This window comes from Pipistrellus kuhlii, unplaced genomic scaffold (genome assembly GCF_014108245.1).
Source record: "Pipistrellus kuhlii isolate mPipKuh1 unplaced genomic scaffold, mPipKuh1.p scaffold_m20_p_4, whole genome shotgun sequence".
Classification (NCBI taxonomy): domain Eukaryota; kingdom Metazoa; phylum Chordata; class Mammalia; order Chiroptera; family Vespertilionidae; genus Pipistrellus; species Pipistrellus kuhlii.
In genome coordinates this window covers 11,628,743-11,651,243 of record NW_023425540.1, presented here as the reverse complement: position 1 = coordinate 11,651,243, position 22,501 = coordinate 11,628,743, and the positions used below count along the sequence as shown (strand labels likewise).

The 22,501-nt window shown below is 37.4% G+C and overlaps 1 protein-coding gene across 7 annotated transcripts in view; it reads left to right on the top strand.

Moving 5' to 3' along the window:
* The window catches only part of CTNND2 (catenin delta 2), a 716,413-nt gene that overhangs the window by 387,820 nt on the left and 306,092 nt on the right, over nt 1-22,501 (top strand). For all 7 annotated transcript variants that reach the window (XM_036410294.2, XM_036410290.2, XM_036410291.2 and 4 more), the window contains 2 exons: nt 112-228; nt 15,408-15,577. In XM_036410294.2, the coding sequence (XP_036266187.1) occupies nt 112-228; nt 15,408-15,577 (287 nt within the window). The remainder of the gene's footprint in view (nt 1-111; nt 229-15,407; nt 15,578-22,501) is intronic.

Sequence of the window (22,501 nt, the reverse complement as noted above, 5' to 3'; positions counted from 1 at the left end):
TGAAGATTACACTATGATACTGAGAACTTCATAGTACTTTTGATTTTTAAATGATTACCTTAAGCTTTAATATCATCTCATGTTTATGACTTTAAAATACTACAATTTCAGATGGTCAAAAAGATATCGAAGACGAACTCACAACAGGTCTGGAGCTGGTGGACTCCTGTATTAGATCGCTGCAGGAATCTGGAATACTTGACCCACAGGATTATTCCACAAGTGAAAGTAAGTCAAGTGACAATTATATTCAAACACAATTAAAAAAATATCATGCCATTATTTTTCTAATATAACTAATATTATGAGACATATTGAATAGGACTTCTAGACATATTTATACTTATGTTATGTATTTCGCTTCACTCTCACCTACTTCCTTCCCACATTACCCCTCCCCAATTCACATGAAATTGTAAATGCTCTTAAATCAGTAATTGGCATCTAATGTTTTCACCAATTATTGATATAATGATTATTTTCACCAATTACTGATGTAATTGTGATTCTCAACAATTCTCTGATAAACATTTTAGCCTCTAGACCAGCACATTGTATGAACACATCATATATGTGTTTAATCAAATCAGTGTCTGCTTTAAAATTAATTGACAATGCCTTACTCCTACATATTATTGTTGGTAGAGATTTTAAACCATATGGTTTAAAATTATATAACAAAATAGGAAATTGGATGTAATATATGCTACTGTTTAAGTGTAATACACTTTTTACAATTCTATATTTAGCAATTTTATATTGCTGTATTAATCTCAATAGAGTATTTAAAGATTTCTTTACCTCCACTTAATTACATATTTTTCAACCAGACTGGTTGAGATGTAAAATAAAAGTGCTGAATTGAAATGAGCCTCACATTAATAAATCATAAAATTATCTTAATTCATTTCAATAAAATCCTATAAAAAGCTAAAATCTAAATCATTAAAACTTACATTATCTTGATAATTTCTACATTAGAAATCAGTGGAGCATTTTGTTCCTTAATTTTTAAAAATAAAATTTCCTTGAATATTCATCAAGGTTTGCCATAGAAAAGGAAGAAGATATAAGAATAAAATAGTATAGTGCTCTTGAAACCATTTCACTTACATATTAGTGTAGTTTCTCTATAATCTTTCTAATTCCACTACTCATAGGGCAGTATCATCATGAATATCTCAATTTATTTAAATAGATCCCCTCAATAAAGCTCCTAAAGTAAGATCCATGATTTTTGTTCTCTCTATTTTATATTTTAAAATGTAGGATAGTTTCCTCTTCTCTCTGAGTCAATAAATTTATTTCCTTTTTATCGGCAGTTGAACTTAAAATATATTTAATTAAGATTTGATGTACTTAAAGTCCCCCTTTATTAGACAGTAAGGAAAGCAGAGATAAAATAGTGTACCTTAGGATTATATTGGATATCTCATATTTGACACTAAAATAATAAATATATTTTATTATGAGGTTAGGAGAGGGGATGTTTTAATACCTGGAAAGTATATAAAAATAAGAAAAAGTAAAATTAAAATGAGATAAATTGACTCTACCAATCTAGCTCTACCTGTAAACACAATGGATTTCTTTGAAAAAAAATAAAAATTCAAGTTTGTAGTAAACAAAGATAAAATAGTGATGTGATGTTTATGAGACACTAATATTAATGAAGTAAATGTTGAAATCAAAGGAATAGATACACTAGTGACTGCAAATACAAAGAACACAAAAAGTGGAATTGAAAAGCAAATGTGAGTGAAGTGGAATTTCATGCAGAAGCACTAAGCATGGTCAAAAACAAAGTGAAAACAACTTATAAAGATGTGATAAACTTATAATAAAATCTAGTGAACATATATGCACCAAACTACATAGCATCTGGATATTAAAACAAAAATATTAAAAATGATAAAGTTGATGAAAAATATTATGAATATATCAATGCCTGTTTATCAACTAGACTGAATACTAGAGGAAAAAGCCATAGAAATCCAGAACAAATATAATAAATTAACTTATATTTGCTGAATGGTAATATACATTTTTTATATATGTCCAAGGAATAATTATAAATATTGATCTGCTACCACATGGTAAAGACAATCTTATACATTTAAAAGTATAGCCCTAGCCGGTTTAGTCAGTGGATAGAATGTTGGCCTGCAGACTGAAAAGTTTCACGTTCTATTCTGGTAAAGGGCACCTGCTGGAATTGTGGACTCAATCCCCAGTAGGGGGCATGCATGAGGCAGCCAATCAATGATTTTCTCTCATCATTGGTTTCTATCTCTCTCTCCTTCTCCTTTCCTCTCTGAAATCAATTTTAAAAAGCATATAAAGGTCACATTTTAATAATAACTCCTAAAATTGAATAACAAAAAATAAGCAAAAATTCTATCTAATAAAAGAGTAATAAGCAAATTTACCCCATATACACTGTAGCACAGGAGTCCCAAAAGTACCTTTGCTGCTACACCCACAAGTCACGCCCACCAGCCATTCAGGAGCAGGTATGCAAATTAACCCAACCAAGATGGCTGCAGCCACAGAGAGAGCAGGAGGCTTGGGTTTCCCTGGCAATGGAGAAAACCAAGCTTTCCACCTGCCCTTACTGGCCCTGGCCTCCACTCAAGGTTAAAAAGTTTCAACTATAGAAGATAAATGAATCCCAACAAATATGGTAGGATTGGGCCTGAAAGGGCAGTCAGACATCCCTCGAGGAATCCCAGATTGGAGAGGGTGCATACTGGGCTAAGGAACACCCCCCCCCCCCCATGCATGAATTTCATGCACTGGGCCTCTAGTATAATTATATTAAAATTAAGAACCAGGCTTTGGGATCTACTGAAACAAATTTGATCACTGCTGGATTTTTGTTTTTCAAAAAGATTAGTTATTATTTACTGAATTAGCTGTCTGAAAACTCCTAAGATTTTACTTGATTATCTTTTTTATAAGCCTACCCTTCCTTGTTTGGAGATAGGAAAGAAATAAGGCAAACACAATAACAACCAAAGAAAGAAACAGGTTGTAGAAGTGCCACCTAAAAGTTTTATGCCATAGGCTCTGAACCACAGTGAAATGTGAAATATTGTTGTTCTTAACATTTTCAGAGTCAGTTTGAGAAGAATTAATTGAGAAAAATTTAGGAAATTAATTTAAAAATATTGAGTGGATAACTAATATTTTGAATATTAACTGTTGCTAATTTTAAGTACTTATCAAATAAAATCCAAGTTTTTGTATCTGTATCAAGGTTCAAAATGGAAATAGATTCTTCTCAAAAGAGTTGAACTGATGGGAATTTGAGGTACTATTTACAAAGATTAATGGAATAAATTATGTCTGCTGAGATTCACAGGGAACAGCAACAAACAGAAGCCCTTTCCACCCTCAGTCCTGAAGGAAAGTGTAGGGAATAGTAGCAGCAGAGTCAAGAGGCATGGCAGGAGCAGAGGTATAACATAGGACCTTTCTCTCCTCTCACCTTCTCTGCCCTTCCTGCGCTTCCTAATAGCCAAATCTAGTCAGAAAACAAACAGAAGGGACTCCTGTGCTACAGTGTATATGGGGTAAAGGGCAGAGAATTAATATGGGGAGCAAAGAAAGTAATCAGCAGAACATTCTGCTAAAGGCTGGAAGAAGATATCATGTTTAAATTATTTTTTATTGATTTTTATTTTCATTTTTAAAAATTTTATTTTATTGTTTAAAGTATTACATATAGTAGTACATATGCCTCCTTTTTTCCCCATTGACTTCCCCCTGGCTTCTCCTACCCCCAGGAACATGCCCTCCTTCTACTCCTCCCCCGGTATCTGTGTCCATTGTTCATTGGTTATGCTTATATGTATGCATACATGTCCTTCGGTTGATCTCTTACCTGCCCCCGCAACCCTCCCTAGCCTTCCCACTGTAATTTGACAGTCTGTTCGGTGCTTCTCTGCCTCTGTATCTGTCTTTTTGTTCATCAGGTTGTAATTTTCTTTACTATCCATAAATGAGTGATATCATGTGGTATTTTTGCCATTTGCAGCAGCATGGATGGAACTGGAGAGCATTATACTAAGTGAAATCAGCCAGTCAGTGAAAGAAAAATACCATGTTTATATTCTTGATATATAAATTCAGCACATAGATATGTTGTGGCTCTATGACACATTTCATCTAGTATTATGAGCCCATCAGATTCTGCTAGTCCCTTGATTTTGTGATTATCCAATCAATGGATTCATTAGCTAGAACAGATATGAAATAGCTAATGCAAAACTGGACCTGGCACACTGCCCTTGAGAGCCAGCCTCTTAGTCCTAACTCAGAAAACACAACAACACTAAATACAGTCTAAAAGCAGCATGGAACAGTTCTAAGTGGCAACCAATCTCTACTTCTAAGTGCATAGTACTTAATTTATTGTTTTTAAAAGCTTTTTCCATATTTCTTTCCAAAATCTGATTAAAATAAAATTTGAGTCTTAGCCAATCTTCTTGACCCACAGACTAGTAATAACGGCTCTACTGTACTGACTATAGTATCATACAGTTACCAGTGTTTCTCAACACGTGGCATTTTTTTAAGTGGCATCCATTCTGAACAGTATGCAAATCATGTATACAACCTTAGCCACTGGCACTGTTCTGTGACCGCCAGCTGTGTAATTTCAATTCCAGCAAATATATGTCACATAGTCACTAGGAAAATTGCTATTGCTTTTCTGGGGGAAAAATGTTACTGACAGAAGCTCGGGGCCATTAGCATCTCACATAATGTACAGCTTGACCCAAACTGCTATGGACAAGCTACCCTATTTAATCCATGCATCCTTTGAGAAATAAGCTCAGAGAAAGGGGTGATTATACCAGCCAAAAAGTAACAAAAATATGTCAGTCAAAATCAGAAATTGAATGGACACCTTGGGAAAAAAAGGACTTACATGTTTATAGGAATTGTTAATTGCTTTAAATATTATATTTTGAAATAGTAATTATTTCTGTCTGTAGCAAATTGAAGTTTCACCATATCCTAGAAAATACCAGCATCCAGTAGCAATAAAATTTTAAGAGCTTAATATATTCTGAATGTTATGGCAGAGAATGGAATGTCATCTTAGTCTGAGTTTTCAAATCAGAATATATTCAAAAAATCAAGAATCAATCATGGAAGGTACCATCTGAGAAGGTGAAATCCAAATAAAACAGTCATATGTAGTTTGACAAAATGAATATATCATGTACTCTTGATTTATAGTTGGTCGTTTTCATTTAGTTACTGTGAGTACACTTAATTCTGTGTAGTGAGAGAATTGTTGGGAGATCATGTTATTAAAATGCTTTAAGATATAATTCCATATATTCTTATGCAATAATAATAAAGGTAAGAGACATCCTTATGAGGTAAATATTTGCATAATTCCAAGTTAAATATTTGCATAATTCCAATTCACAAATGATGCTGAAATGGTTTAGGAGGGTAAGGTTTTTATAATAATTATAAAGCAAATCAAAATGAGAAATACATTGATTATGTGACTCACATTATTAATGTCATTCTCAGGGAAAGAGGATTTACTGGCTTGTTTGATTTTCTATTGTGGTGGCAGCTAAAGGCTTAGTTAGGCCTGACAGGGTGGAGAGCCTCTGGGTGGGGGCACAGGTGGCCTAGCCTCCCCTCTCCTTGGAGCCAGGATTCAAGTCCTGCTGCTGCCTCACTTCACCCGTGATTGAGGACTGTCACTAGGACTCTGAAGACCCTGAGTCATTTCCTGGAAGCATTTATTCAAGTCAGTTGAGTTTATCCTCAGATTGTTCATTTCCCGTGAAATCACATTATCCTATGCCTTATGGTCCAAGTTTTGAAAAACTAATGAGACAGTCTCCTTTCCAGAAGATCATTATTGTTCCAAGTTTTTAGATACCAAATTAGCTCACACCCACTTCCACCCATTTCTAGAGCCTACGGGAAGCCAGCAGTGGCAGTTTGTGATCAAAAGTCAGGAAAAATCCAGGTGTCTCACCGGGTGTCATTCTGTCTACAGGGAGCTATAATCTTTCTTTCCAGATACTGTCACTACCTTTTTTTTTTTTTTTTAGCTAATGTTCAATTTATTTTTCTTTGATTTTCTTCTAACACGTAGGTATTTAAGAAGCATGTTAGGCCTTCTCCAAAGAGGTCACCAGCTCAGAGTCAAACCTAGGAATCAAAGGGAAGGCAAAGACATAAATTACCAAATGCTCCTTAAGCAAGGAAGAACAATGTAGAGTTCTCATTAAAAACATCACTCTTAGGGTCTTCTGGGTAAAGTAAAAAGTTAGCACCTGGTGGAAATTTCTAATGGAAACATAATTAGGTTTTGAATTTTCAAGGCACCATAGATGCCTACAACTTTCATATGAGCACCAGGTGCAAAAAGCCAGAACTGTATCAGAACTGGTATGAGCATGAGAAAAAGTAGAGGCTGAAAGCCCTCATTAGAAAAATCAGAATAAGCAGAATAAACAGACTTTCCCCAAGAGACAGCGAAAGGCGAGGTCTCCTGGTAACACCTTATGGAGATGTGTTGTGAGATCTCTCAGAAGTTAAAACTTAAGCCTACCCTGTTTGACTCAGTTAATAGAGCTTTGGCCTTTGGATTGAAGGGTCCCAAGTTTGATTCCAGTCAAGGGTACATGCACGGGTTGTGGGCTAGATCCCCAGTAGGGAATGTGCTGGAGGTAGCCGATCAATGATTATCTCTCATCATTAATGTTTCTATCTCTCTCTCCCCCTCTCTCTTCCTCTCTGAAATCATTACAAATAAATATTTAAACAACAACAACAACAACACTAAAACTGCCTCTGATCAAATAAGTCACTTCCACAGCAACTGATGTAAGCAAATCTTAATATACTGAGGCTTTATTATATCACCATAGGCCCAGGTAGGTGTTATAATCACTCATTTTTTTACATTTGTTTATTAAACACTTACTAACACTGCCACAGAGTCTCTGCCCTGTGGTATTTACACTCTAGTCAGGGAATTCTGAAATCAAGCCATCTAAATACTGTAATTTCAGGTGGATGCTCACTGCAAGCAATGCCAAAGCCGGTACTGGGTACTTAAAAATCCTGGGGGCCCCTGAGACCTTCCCAGGGGCTCTAATAAAAGGCACCAATTTTCACAATAATTCTCCAATGTTATCCATGCTCACCCCCGCACAGTGAGAGCTAGGGTGAGAACGAGGGTCTCACAGGATGAGAGCCCCACGGGGAATAAAAGCATCATTGTTTAGAGGGCGCATTGATGTATGCTCTTGTTTTAAATATTTTCCAGTGTTTATACACGAAGTAGCTTTCTTTATCACCCATAGAAATAAAAGCTCTCTGGGGTCCTTGGTAATTTTCATGAGTGTGAAAGTTCATGAGACTGGAAAGTTTGAGAGCCTCTCTTGTTTTGAGAGAATGATCAAAGGGCCAGGAAGTCTTCCACTGTGAGAAGGTGTTTGATCAGGGACCTGAGTAAATTGCACAAGCAGGCCATGTGGGTAGCCAAGGAAGAGATTTCCAGCAAATCCAAAGCTGGTTTTAATGCTGGTGTTAAGTCCACAAATAAAGTATAGTGTTGTCAGGGCAGAACTTTTAAATTTAGTTTTCTTCTAAATTTATTTGTATCAATTTTCAATCCTTTGCGTAATTATTGATACTAAGAAATAAAATTAATATATATATGTATATTGATATATATTAATATAAAATTAATATATATATATATTTATAAAATGTTTTCTGACTTTGTGATACATTCACTTTTTAAATCGTATATAATCTGAATATAAACTTCTATAAGAAAATACTTAAGGAATGGAGCAAACTATAAAATATCATTCTATGATTATACAGGTCATATGTGTCATGTCAAATCCAATGCATAAAATACATTCTTGAACTATACATTTTTATTTAAAGTTGTACATTTAAACTTTAGTTTTTTCTTACGTCCCTCCCTGTGCACAGATGTAAAAAAGTAAGAAAGTTATTGCATCGTCTGGACACTTAACCAATGCTCAATTCTCCATACATGGTAAAACTTGAAAAGCAAACTAATTAAGCCAGTAACATTGCTTGAATCTAAATCAGTTTTAAAAGCTAAGTGAGTACTTCTCTATTCCTGAGACCATTATAGCTTTAATTTTCACATAAAACATTAAACAGGAAAAGCAGTTGACTACATGGAATCGATCTTCTGGGAATAGACTTTGAAATGAAGTTTAAAAACACACCTGCCCATACAACAACCACATCGCTCTACATTTCCTGGCATAGCAAGTTTTCCCCTCAGTTAATTCTAGGAATGGTAGCTGGGTTCAATCACTGTCTTCAGGGGATTCCTTGGCAGAGCTTGTACTGTGAGGTTTTTGGGTTACTAATGAAGACTGGGGGGAAAGAGCCAATGTGTCATGGCTAGGGACTTCTTATTCCAAGTAAGTTAGTAAATTGACAAGTTCATTCAAAGCCCATAAAGAAGAAACTGCTCCTATCAATGAACCTTATTAATAGGGCAATTTAAACAAAAGTCAATATTTCTACTCTATAGAGTTAACTTGTAGTTAGATATGACTAAAGTGCTTTGAGCTTGGTATAAATCAATTTGATAATCATACAAAGAATTGGTAGATTTTCTAATTGATTTTGTAATTTATAACAGTTCTTTTGTGTGTAATATATAATTTCCACCCCCTCTTCTTTTTATTCTCACTTAATGCTTTATATAAAGAGATTTCCCCTTTCTCTTTATTTGATCTTGCTCTAGCAATTTACTCTCGTTTAAAATAAAGTAACACTTAACCTCCAAATCATTCTTAAACTTCCACTGAGGGTGAATAGCAGGAGAGTGGGAATTAACGCCAATTCTCTTGTCAGTTACCGATACCTGTGAATCTTGTTGCCATTGTTTTCAAGGGCTACATAAAGATTTGATATAATTTTAAAGAATCAAATTAACCTAAGAGTAATTATGGAATGTTTCTAAACTTCCTGACAAAGATAAATCTAAACAAAGCCGCCACTGTCAAGTGTCCAGGGCTCAAGGTTCCATCTCAATTTGTAGGTTTTTTTATTTCTCTAACTGTCCTGATTTAGCAGGCTCACAAAACACTCATGATCACCTATTTCAGACATTGCCTAGATCTCCTAGCTGTTTAACGAATTCTTGTTAATACTTTCCTTTTAATAGTAAGATGATCCCTTGGAATTAAATTGATAATTACTCTTTAGAGAACTTGTTTTATTCATGTGGCTTTGGCTTTCAGTACTGATGATTTTGATAGTTATAGCTCTGTCCTAAAATTTCATTTACACATAATCAAACGTTGAGCTTGGAAATTATTTAAGTCCTAGAAGGATTAAATTTGTCAGATTATGTGAGAGCCAGTGTTAAAATCAAGCCCAGAGTAGCTTTCTAACTACATAAATTCCCACCATCTCCTCCAAGTAATTTAAAAATTAAGTCCATCCTACCCCAAAACACTGAGTTGTCAATACACACAATCTCCTGCCAATCTTATCCTTGGCAATACCACATGGTAGAAGTTTCTGCTTTCTCCATACCCATTGAGTGAATATATATTGTATTCCGGGACAGATGTTCAACTGAGGCAGACCAGAATTAGCAACTCCCAATAAATCACCTTAAAACTTGTGGAAACAGAAGGTGTGTGGCTGATTGTCACAAGGCAGTTCTGTCTGCTCAGTTTTCTAGAATAATGCACTGGGCAGAGTGGGAAACTCTTGGGACTTATCAGTGATGGCAGTAATATTATCCTTCCAGTGGTCAGCTGAAGAGTGTCCCGTAACTTTTGGCTCTTCTTCATTTCCTATCTCCACTTGGTCACCAAGACTTCATCAGCTTTTCTTTTAAAATGTCTCTTACATAAGCAACTTCCTCTCCCTTCCTAATGAAGCCACTACCCCCACTGGGATTACTGTAGGTTTCATTTCTCTGCACAGCAAAGCCCTAGGTCCTAGTCTCTCCAGTATGTTTAGAATCTCTGCTCTCATCCTATCCCCCTCCTTCCAGATGTGCAATACTCTGCAAAATCCCTCTGCTAAACAATTAAGATCCCCCAGTCTTGTCTGTTCAGAGGGTTAAGGTAACATAGAGGGATAGGATCCTGTACCCTGGACAGCCAGACATCAGGGCAGGCTGCATAGAGGGGACATTTAAACAGCACTTTAAGAATGAATTTTGAGGTCGATTAAGAATGGAATTTCAGGCTGGGAGAACAGAGAGAGAACTTTGTTTTTCTTATCTCTTTGCCCTGACACTAGATTTTGTTTTTAATATCAAGCGAGCCATTTTAATGATCTATGTCTTGAAAAGTCTCATTTGTAAAATGAAAGCTCACACAGGGTGTTGAAAGAAAGCATTAAGTGATATATGGGATCATACTGTCATAAGGTTTTTAGGACAAATTCCAATTAAGGCTTTATTATTCTCAGACCATGTGGCTATATAATTAGATAATTAGATAATGATACTAATAACTAACATTTATGGAGTAACTTATATTTTTCTAAGCACTTGCACATCCATTATCTCATTAGGTGCTCAAATGTGCAGAGATTAAATTTGTAGAGACAGAAAGCTGCAGTGTGGTAGGGAACAGGCACTCTGAAGCCAGACTGCCTTGCGAGCACCAAACCCCACCACCAGCTCTGCAGTCTCAGTGATTGGGACCTCCAGGTCTGTCACCACAACTAGGGATGCGGGTACCTTCCTCTCTGGAGTCTTGTTAACATTCAATAGGTTAATAGACATCAAGTTCCCAGGGCAGTCCCTAGAACTTTGGAAGTGCTCAGTGGAGAGTAGCTGGTATTACTATCATCATCATCATCATCATCATCATCATCATCTGTGCTTTCACCAATGGAAGGTGGACTAGAGCCCAGGACTGCTGAATTCTAAATAATGCCTTGGGAATGCCATACTGAAGGCCTCTAGCATTTTCTGTATTATTGCAAAGAATGTAGTCTAGTTAAGGTTTCCTGTATTCTAGGACTGGTGTTCAGCTAAAGAGGAAATAATTAGTAATTCTAGATGAAGACTCAACAACATGAGTACACATGATTATGAATACCATAAAATATCTAGTTCCTTTCAGAAGAAATTGTCTTTCTCAGTTTGGCTTATTTCACTTAGCATAATATTTTCTAGGTCCATCCAGGTTGTCCCAAAGGGTAAGAGATCCCTCTTTTTTACAGCTGCATGGAACAGACTGACATAGTTTAATGTGGGGGTTATGGGGGAACAAGAAGAGCTAAACCAAAGAACTTACATACATATATACATAGGCCATAGAAATGGGCAATAAAGTAGTGAATAGCTAGGGGGTGGGTAAGGACTGGGAAGAGGGGGAGCAAGAAGGGGCAAAACTGGAGATATCTGTAATACTATCAACAATAAAAATACATTAAAAAAGGGAGAAGAAATTGTCTGTACATGGTAGTGTATGTATTATTACAACCTGCACGTGAGTCTCAACTTCTACACAAAAAATTAACATGGTGATCTTTTCATGTGCTGAAATTAGTCTCCTCCCACTAATGATGGACCCCAAGTTTCTCCTAGACAGCACCCAGATTCTGGAAGGAGAGGTCCCTCGGGGAAGTTCCACAGTCTGAGGGGTGAAGATTTCTCTTGCAAACAAACCGACTTCTATGCAGGGATGGATTTTCAACCTTAAATGCTTATGTGTGTGTATGTGACCTAAATAGCGCTTTGATGTTTAATGATAACAACTTCTGGACTTGAAGATAGAAGATGAGGATCCAAGTCTCATCTTCATTTTACCAAGTGTGGGACGCTGGCTGACTTCTCCACAATTCTAACAATAAGGGAAAAGATACAAAGGAAGTTTTTTTCACAGATTATGTGGTCTGTAGTCACTTCATATATTTGAAAGCATGATGAGACATTAGCATGTCACTCCAGTTTTGCCCAAGGTGTTTTTGTAGGATCATTGGCAGGTTCCATGGCCCTCACCTCTATAGCACCCTTAGAATTTCTCCCCTCTGTCCAGCTGGGACTAGTGTGTCTCAATCAGATCAAGGACACATGCTGTCTGGAGTTTTATCAGTTTATTAAAAAATGGCTTCACTTTCTCTTCCTGGCCACTGGGCTGAGTTATTTTGAGTAGATACTTGAGTTCAGCTTTGTCCAATGATGTGTAAAGTTCACAATGGTCAAAGACATCACTGTGACCAGGTCAGTGTCCTGGAAGAATACATACCCGAGTGTGCCTTCTGCTTTCTGTGACTTCAGAGGACATTGTGACCCACTGTTCCTCATAGTTGAAGTTTCTTCTGTTGCAGTTAACTGCAGTGATCGCAAGATTCCATTTCCCTGGGTGGAGTTTGAAGTCTAGGTCTCTTTCTCTCCTCCCAATTATGTGTTCTTACATTGCCCATCACCTTGCAGATGCATTGTGTCCTCAAGATTGCAGCCTAATTTTACCACTAGCCCAAGCAAGACTTGATGGAAACCCTTATGTTTTAGAGGGGGAAAAATCATGGTTTAGAGCTAAAAGCAATAATGCTTTTTAAATCTATGGAAAATTGGTATTTTCTACCTCGATGCACAGTAATATTGGTAAAGCTAATCAAGTGTTAGTTATATGTAAATTTTACTTGTATAATAAAGTAATTAAGACTTTTTCTATCATATTAGCTTTTTCCAAATTCTCATGTAGCTGTTCTTTCTAAATTGGAATGAGTAATGCTGTTGATTTGAAACCTAGTGAGCTATGGAAAAATCGCTCTATAATTTTTGCCTGTTGTCTGACTGTTTCGTCCTTGACAGGTGATGTGTCACTGTTGATATATTGCTCATTACTTCAATTACCTTTGTCAGAGTACATTGAGGTTTTATGCTGTAGATGTGTGAGCAAAGTAATGAGAGAGAGAATTTTGGTTTGTTTTCATTGAGTATCGATAAAATACATGGCTGATGGTATAAAAGATGAACAAATCTGATTATTTCATGATGTATATTTCAGGAGCACATAAATCATATTTTTAACTGAAATACCTTTTGAAAGATGTTTTCAGTTGTCACCTTAAGATCCTACAAGGAAAACATTTGTAGATTTCTGGAGATAATTTTATGAATCTATTCAGAATCTATAAATCGTTTCACTTGCTAACTATATCTGTAATAAAGTTCATCAGTGTAAAGTCACATGGTCTGTTTTAACCAGGACATGCAACTCTTCTGCTTTATAGATTATGTTAAACTGTTTATATGAGGGTAAATATTTTACTTTATTCCATTTTATTGACATGTCCAAAAGTCTGTGCATTGTTGTATCAGTTTCAGTTTTCACTGCCCTGGAGTTGCTTTATCTTGGGGCAGATGTGCAGAAAAATAGCCCAAGAAAGTCTAGTGGGAAGATACCTGTTGTCAGTGACCACTAGCCTTAAAGGGCTTTGCCTCTTCCACCATAGTTCACTCTCTCCCATTAGGTTGTGGCTTTCAGGAAGGTAGGGACCAAGGAGAAAACCCTTGGCCAGAATTCGTCACCATCCTCCCAGTGCTTACTATACCTCCTCCCCTGGCAATCAGTCCCCATCCATCTCTGTCCCCATCAATGGTCCCCCTTTTCTTTCCCATCTGTGGTCTCCCTTCCCTTCCAGAAGCTCTCCCATGCCTCAGCCTGACTCCCTTGGGCCTTAAAGTCTACTTGTTGGCTCTGGCTCCCTTTCTGGCAGTTTCCACATCAACAGTGGGGACAATATGTTGCTGGCATCCAGAATGAAGCACTCAGAGTATGCACTCCCCATAGAGGAATCATATAGCTGGTGATTGGGCCTATAATACCATTAGTATGGATTAAACGATTTTTTTGCAGGCTATTGCAAACTTCGCCATCTGGTATATACTGTTTTCTTGGGACTCTATTTTCTAAATTAAAACAAAACGAATTACAATTGTACTTTTGTTATGCTCTTCATGATGAAATTGGGTTGGATGGAAATGTTTTTATCTTTTTCCTTGACTTTTTTTTCCCCAGGAACTGTACAGATTCCAAAGTCTTTACCATGTTATTTGATTGGCTTATTACTCATTATCCAACAATGAAAAAATATTTTTTTTCATTGTTTAGAATGTCCATTTGGGATATCAGAAGGGATGGGACTGTTTTAAATGGTAAAAATTACATGAACCAATGTATTTTAAAGAGCACACATTATTTCATAAAAATAAGGCTTATGCCACATCAAATATGCAGTCTTGGTTGAAATATAAAATTATGTTCTTTTAAAGAAAGAAATAAAGATCTTGAAATTTGCTCACACTTATTACAAAAGATTCTATTGTCTAAAACAGCCAGAGAGAGATATGTAAAGGATGAGATAGCGATTATGTCATAGTCTGTGTGTATGTAATTTCCTTTTATCCAAAAAGAAGTAACTTGCTCTGTGATTAACATAACATGAGAAAATTTGTGTTGCCAAATCCTCCTACTTCCAACTCACTCTACTTACTCCAATCCCTTCTCAAACATACACAATGGAAATTGACAAGTACGCTTCCACTCCTCTATACTTCTCTTTTTTTTTAATTCCCAAAGTAAATACGAAATTTGATTAAAGAAATGTTGCTTAAAAAGAAAATGAGCAAACTATTGCAAGGATACTATCTATCTGAAATGCAAGAAAATAAAAGACAGTTCTTTTGCAAAGTATAATTAAAGGATGGAGCCAGGAACTTTTTCCCACTGCTCCATCACTTGCACTGTCAGCCATGTTACCATCACCATTTGTAGCACTGTTTCCTGTCTTTGTTCTCCTGCTGTGCACAGATGTGATGGCAAAGATTACTAGCCATCAGAGATCCTCTGAGAAAGAGCGAATTCCACATTGTAGGAAGAGCTATTAATATTTTAAGCACTGTCAACCCTTCAGTGGTTGAGGTATTGCATCACTATTTATACGATAAAATTTGTTACTGATTGGAAGGTTTTGAGGGTTTTAGCAGCCTGATAATTAAATAGGAGATATGATTATAATAATGCAATTAATGTGCATTAATAGGTGGACTTTTAAATGTTTCTGATATTGTCTGATCCAAAAATAACTACTTGATTAACTAATTTGTCTCCTAAGAAATATGTCTATGTAGGTCAGGATGAGATCATTTGGGGGGGGGGGGGGGAATCTATTCATTTGAGAACTCTAAATCTCAAAAAAAAAAAAATCTCATTTAAGAGCTGGAGTCAAATTATATGGTCATTTTAGTTCTCAGAATTCAAAGCATAGATGGCTGGAATCATGTGTGTGATAATTCTAGGCTACTCTCAATAAATAATACATGTCATTTCTGCTTCACTGAGGCTGTCACTTACTGCTCTAAATGACTTTCAATGCAGGGCCCAGCCTGCTCTCCCAGAGTGCACTTCAGCTCAATTCCAAACCTGAAGGGTCCTTCCAGTTTCCAGCCAGCTACCATAGCAACCAGACCCTGGCCCTGGGTGAGACAGCCCCATCGCTCCCCGCCCGCAGCACACAAGCCCGAGGTGCTGGCCAGAGCTTCAGCCAGGTATGTATGAGAATGGGGCCCTCTGCTGTATTAGTCGGTGGGCTCCCAGGGGACAGTCCTGGAGCAGAGCTATGAGAAGGCCACTGGGACCCCTCCTGCCTTCCTGTGGCATGTTCCACAACTTCCTAAAGATGCCTTTAGTGCCGTGAGTGAAGGAAATGAATAATAAAATACCATCATGAAATAACACTGAGTTGTAAGCAGGTGTTCTTTAGGAATTTCTGCGAGGTGCTCATGCTATATTTACACTGTATATATTTATCTGTGTGGATATGTGAATGTGTGTCCTTACTATTTCTGTGTCTATCTGAGATATAAAGATCGCATGTGTTCTGCTTTTGTGTGTGCACCTGAAACAATTTTTATTCTCCTAAAAAAGCATGAAATTATTCTTTGGGTAACTCATGTAAAGAAACGTAATGCCAATGCATAATCAAGTACATAGAACTGTTTTGAAGATAATTGTGATAGTTCAGGAATAGTTACACTTTGTCAATTTTTTTAAATGTGCCCTTAGTTATTCCTTTAAGGTGGATATTTGTTCTTATAGTTTCAGTGCGCAGACTCATTAACTGCCATTCAAACCAGCTCCAGGTTAGTAGACATTAATAGTAGCTACTAATCTGATTTCCCCCCCCCCCCACACACACACAAAAAGTGTAAATGTTGTGCTAGATCCTGGATGGATGGGTGGCTGGATGGATGGATGGTTGGATGGATGGGTATATAGGTTGGTAGGTATTTTGTATTGATAACTTTAGAGTTCAAGATATATTCTATCAACCTAGAAGGTGTAATGTGTTTTGTTTTAAGCTATTTTGAACTTATTTTCAGCAGCATAAGGCCCCTTTAAATCCTTTGATCTTAGAATGAAGAACCCACAGCTCCAAAAGCAATCCCTTTAGCTGGCTAAGTTGATTTTATCCTTTCTGCATTTATTGAGTGGTACATATGCTATCTGACCCACCACTGGCTCCTATAACAGCCAAACCTCTCCTTGTCACCAGTTTATTGTCATTATTCCATCCATGTGTCTTTGCAACTAAACTGAAAGTTACTTGGGGGCAGGACCATTTTCATCTTAATCAGCAGCTTCTTGCCATCCACATGGCTCCCAAGTAATGTCTGCTGACAGAGAGGAGGCAAGGCAACTTAGAATGGCATAGTACAGTCACCATGAGATGCCTACATTAGGAGACATGGATGTAAAGGAAGCAAAACCTGAAAAGTCTCAGTGCATTTCTATTATTAACTTATTGCCCAGCAATATATTTTAAAACCAATTGTGTTTTTTAAGAAAAACACTTGTCTGTTGCTGTTTTGTAACTTTTACCTGGTAATGCTGAGCTATAGAATTTGTGGATAAAAGGGAGTGGAAAATAAAAGATTTACTGAGAAGATAGGCCTGTCCCTTTTTCTTTATCTGAGTAAACCCAAAGAGTAATTTCATGCTTTTTTGTGAGAATAAAAAATTGTATTTAATTTTTTTAAATAAACAAGTGAGATACAGCAATTTTTAACCCTGATATCCAGCCATACTTCTAAGTGGAAGAAGCCACATTCAGAAATAAGGCACATTTTCATTCTCAAATTAACCTATGACAACTATGGACTTAGCTTTTACCAGTTCCTAGACATGTACCTAGAAAAACCATAAAGTTCTACTTTGCTCATCAATATCTAATACCCCTATAATTTGAATTGAAAACATTGAGTCAACTTAAAAGAAATCTATATATTCCTTATGAAAATATGGAATGAGCATCATGAAAATGGAAATATCAATATAAAATGCAAAATAGCTTTCACTTACCCACCTCCCAGGTAAATGAATGATGCCAATATCTTTGCCTCCAACTTATCACCTTTGTTATACCCCAACTGTGAGCATCCTGTAAACCTGCTCACGCTTAGCTGTGCAGTAACTAGCTGCAAAATCAAAGCTTCTTTATAAAATTAACAGTTACCATTTATTGAGCACCCAGAAATAATCTGTTTTACACACATCCTCATAGTTAATCTCCCCAAAAGAGCTATATTACGATTTGCATTTTAGAGACTTGGAAACTCAAACTCATCACATTTAAACAAGCTGTAATGCCTCATTTTAAGGCAGAAACAGTGATAATGAGAACAGAAACTTGACTGAGTTGAAATATGATCATTCTAGAAGAAAGTGTTTCATGGGGGTCTTTTAAATTAATAAATGTATTTATTAAATTGATTGGGGTGACATTGGTCAGCATGAACGTATAGATTTTAGGTGTGGGTTTCTAATGTCACAAGATCTTTATATTGCAACAAGTGCCCACCACCCAAAGTCTAGGCTTTAATATCTACACTAATAAAAGAATAAGATGCAAATTGACTGTACCTTCATGATACCCACCAGCCAATCAGGAGTGAGTATGCAAGTTAACCCAACAAAGATGACTTTAACTTGCATAAACAGGTACCCAGCAGCCAGGACACTTGCCTTCTGCACCATCCCAGCCTCTCTGGGCCTCTGGGCATCATGGGAAGGCGGAAAGGCGACTCCAGCCAGAGCAAAGGTGGTGCCAGCAGCAAGGGAAAGGAAGGCCCATTCTTGCATGAATATTTGTGCACCAGTTTGAATAAAACTGGGTCACACAAATTGTCATAATATATATAATCACTTCAATCAAATGAATCTAGAGTTTGAACCTATTAAGAGGTGTATAAGATCCGAACAAGCAATGTGGTGATGTATCTGTTTTCATGTTGTGAGAGTCTATCTTCCACTAACTTCCATGGAGTAAAACGTTAGAAACTCTAATTGACAAGATTGGGCCTCACATTTAAAGTCTGCTTTAAAGTTTAATCAGAAAGTATACCTAAGTTGTAAAGATATCAGAGCTCAGGGTTATAATTTGGAGTCATCTATAAATGTGAATGTTCAAGGTGATAAGTTTGAGGCAAAGGTTATTGGCATTACTCACTGGCAGGTGGGTAGGACCTAATCTAAATACTAAAATCTAATTCACTTGATTCATAGAAGTGAAGCCGTTGGTGACTATCTGAGTCCTGTTTATTTCAGCTAAGTGATGGATGGCTATCAGTACCATGATTTACTAGTATTTTCAGCCTTAGTGTGCTGCAGTATGAGAGGTGTGTTTTACTGAATTATAGGACCTGTGACTTCAAAATTGTCAGAGAAATGCTTAATATGTAAGCATTTTTCACTCAGCAGTTAGCTTTATACCTTGGAAACAGAGAGGCCATATCCCATTCCAGTAAGATCTTCTTCATAGGATTGTCTTGGGAATCCCTTTATTCCAGTTATTTTGTAGAGTCCTGTGACTCATTCTTTTCAATATTCTGATGTGTGTTAAAGCTCATTTCTTTGAGTCTAGATTAATTTTTGGAATATCCTGTAGTCATAAAGTCCCAAAAAGGGCTAGTAAATGTCAAATTATGGCAGTAGATGTCAGACCAATTTAATAAGGTCAATAATCAACAGAAAAACATTTCATTGCTTGAAGAGGAGGTGTAATTCTAAAGCAAGTGATTTTTCAATCTCAGTGATTTTCTCTCATTCATAAATCACATTGAAATGTAATTTCAAAGCAAAGCAATATTGCAAATATTCAATGATGCTAATTTCAATTTTTAAAAATCTAGTTTATTCAACATAATCATCGCTTTGGTTATTAACACCAGGCTCTATGCCAAGCCCTGGCAATATGTGTGCAGCCCACATTGCCCCATTGTATCAGTTTGAATAAAACTGGGTCACAAAAATTGTCATAAAATATTTGTTCTCTTGCATTTCCCTAACTAAAATCCTTGAAAGTCATTCTCCTTAGGCTCTAGGATGAGTTTGTGGGGCCTGGCTGGAGGAGAGAGCATATAAGATTCTTCCCAAGGACCCCGAGCCCTTTCCCGGAAGTAATAGGAGTCCATGTATATCTATTCTTCTACGTGCCCTCAGCATTCTTCTCAGCCATCCCTCTCCAGCATTTAATAATCTGTTAGTTACCCCTCCATTCTTCCCTTCCTCCTCTAGGCCAACCTTGACCTTCGTGTGGCTGTTTTGAGGAGCCTTTGTCAAAATAGAGCTAGTTTTTCCACTACATTTATGTCTCTCTGGGTTATTCTTTAAAGCATCCGGAGTATTTATTGTCTGGTTACTGTATGCCATGAGCAAATATATTAGTTTGGGATGAAATAGTAAAAAAATGGGACCCTGTCCTCCAAGAACTATTCTAGAATCAGTGGTAGGGACTCAGAAAATCAGCACAGTAAATAAGTCAATTGCACAGTTTTTTATTTTTTTTATTTTTATTTTTAAATATATTTTATTGATTTTTGTTCAGAGAGGAAGGGAGAGAGATAGAGAGTTAGGAACATCAGTGAGAGAGAGTCATCCATCAACTGCCTCTTGCACACCCCCTACTGGGGATATGCCCACAACCAAGGTACATGCCCTTGACCGTAATCGAACCCGGGGCCCTTCAGTCCCCAAGCCGACGCTCTATTCATTGAGCCAAACTGGTCCTGGCTGCACAGTTTTTTAGATGACAGTGGTTCCTATAAGGAGGAAACAAATGCAGAATAGGATGAGTGGGACTCAAAGTGTAGGACGGGTGTGGCATAGGAGGCCTTGTGGAGAAGGTGACATGAAAGAGAAGAGGGAGGGAGCTGGGGGACAGCAAATGCATGGCTCCTGGATGGGGTGGCCTAGCTTGCTGACTGGACAGCAGGGAGGTCAAGGTTGTTACAATGGGTGCAAGAATGGTGAGGGGATGGGAGACCCAGTCAGTCATTGTGTGGAGCTTGTGTTTTACTCAGATTGAAATGAGGGGCAGATAGAGAATGTTAAGCAGAGGCACAACGTGGTTCAGCCTATATATTGAAATCTTCATTCTGTCCTATCACATGTAATAATACCCTACAGCAAGTGGCATGTAAGCCTGTTTCTTCCCATCAGATTGCCTTGCTGCAGGAGCAGAAACTTACAGAATTAATCTCCATATCCCAAGTAACTGAGTAACTGGCTCAGGGTTCACCAGATGCGCATCAGGTTCCTCCAACTCCTGTCTTATTCTTTATAACCAAACTGCCAAAGGCCATGGGGGGTGAGATGTTAAGGAAATTGGCTGTCCCCCAGGCTCTATCTGCTTCCACTCGCATTCCACTTCCTATGGATTCCATGAGATGCTGGATGTGAAACCTCTGGCACAGAGCAGTCACTCTAAACACGTTGGTTTCCCCCCATGTCCAAACATAAAGCAGTCTCACCAAGCATTCCGCCCTTTAAGGAAACCAAATGCACAAAATGTAAGAAAGTCTCACAGGAACCAAAGATTTTAAAGCCACTTTCATGTTCCCCAGCAGCACTGAAGAAGTGCCTGCACAGGCATAATCCCAGGGAAATGTCTGCTTGCTGCAGGGAGTTAAGAATTGTGTGATAGTTCTGTTAAATAAAATGGAACAGTAGTGGAGGCTCTAGAAAAGCAATAAGCTTTCAAGAATCAAAAATTGCCATTTCTTTTTTATCTGGCCTAACTATTTAATGTTGCACTGACTTCTGTGTCTTAAGGGTTCTCATGGATGCTATATCATAATTATAAATATGCTGTGTACTCACTTCTGCCAGAGGCTGGTGCATTCTTGGGTTTGGAACATTGCAGATGGTGCACTCTCACGTCAGGCAGTTGCTAAGGTCCAGGGAAGGGAGAACCCTGTGGACAGTGGCCTGGTGGACACAGAGACCCACAGAGTGCAAAAGGATGAGCAAATCCCCAATAAACACCTCTACATTGATGGAATAATGACAGGCGTTATACAGAAAAACCAGTGTAACATCACTCCAGTTTGCTTAATTATGATATAAGCTGTTTACTTGGAAAACACAAAATTGCAGAGATACGTTTAGTGGACATTATGCAGCATTCAGAGGAGAAATGATATAACTTTGTATATTTTTCTTGGCATATTTTTGGGAAAGAGGCATTTTATTTGATTTTGAAATAGTGTTCAGATGCCTATCTCCTGGAAATGTTTTGTCATTGTTCTGCTTTAAAATCTTCTCCCTCCCTTTTCTCTTTCCAGAATAAATATATTTAATCTGACTTTAATAATTGAAAACATTCTCATGGCAGGGAGAGCCATGTATGCATTCTACTATTACATTTCCTGTTCTTAGCAAATATTTGAGCCATTGAAGTCATACTAAATGAGCATCTTGTGAAATAAAAGTTTTATGCGGTGTAGTTTTGCCAAAGCTCGTGTTTTGTTTTGTTTTGTTTTGTTTTGTTTTGTTTTAGAAAGAGCTGCCATCAAGAAGCCCCTCCTTATATGTTCTCAGAGATAAAGTTTTATTTTTTCTTCTAAAAGTTCTTCCCCCTGGCAGACCCTACTAATGACCATACAAAATACTTTTGGAATATTCAATTATAAATATCCTAATCATACTTTTATCAAAGGGAGGCCAGGGGAAGGCAAACCACCCAGAATACAAAAACCTACAGCACCTGTTTCCTGGGAAATGGATGGACTGTCACCTCCATTCACCTCCTCTGACAGGGACAGTGTGGTTTGTAAGATCTCTCTCACCCACACTCTACACCTCTTTTATAATTTTGGGACAGTTGTGCAAAGGAAAAGCATTTAAGATCGTCTCCCTTTTGTCTCCAAAATCATAGCTCTCTTTGAAATGAGGTGTTCTCACCAGAGGAAGGAATTCCTTCCAAGTGCTTTGTTTTTTTCAGTTACTCAAGTTTACTTTGCCCTGGGCACGTTCAATGTTAGCAGGATGTCACTGCCTGGGTAACCCCAGCCTTTTTCTCCTCATCTCAGCGGTAGTGACTCCAGGGACAGTCTGTGAACTGTGTACAGAGCCTCCTTTTTCCTTTGTTTAATGTTTTTACCAAAACCAGCTCTCCTCAAGGGAATTGCTAG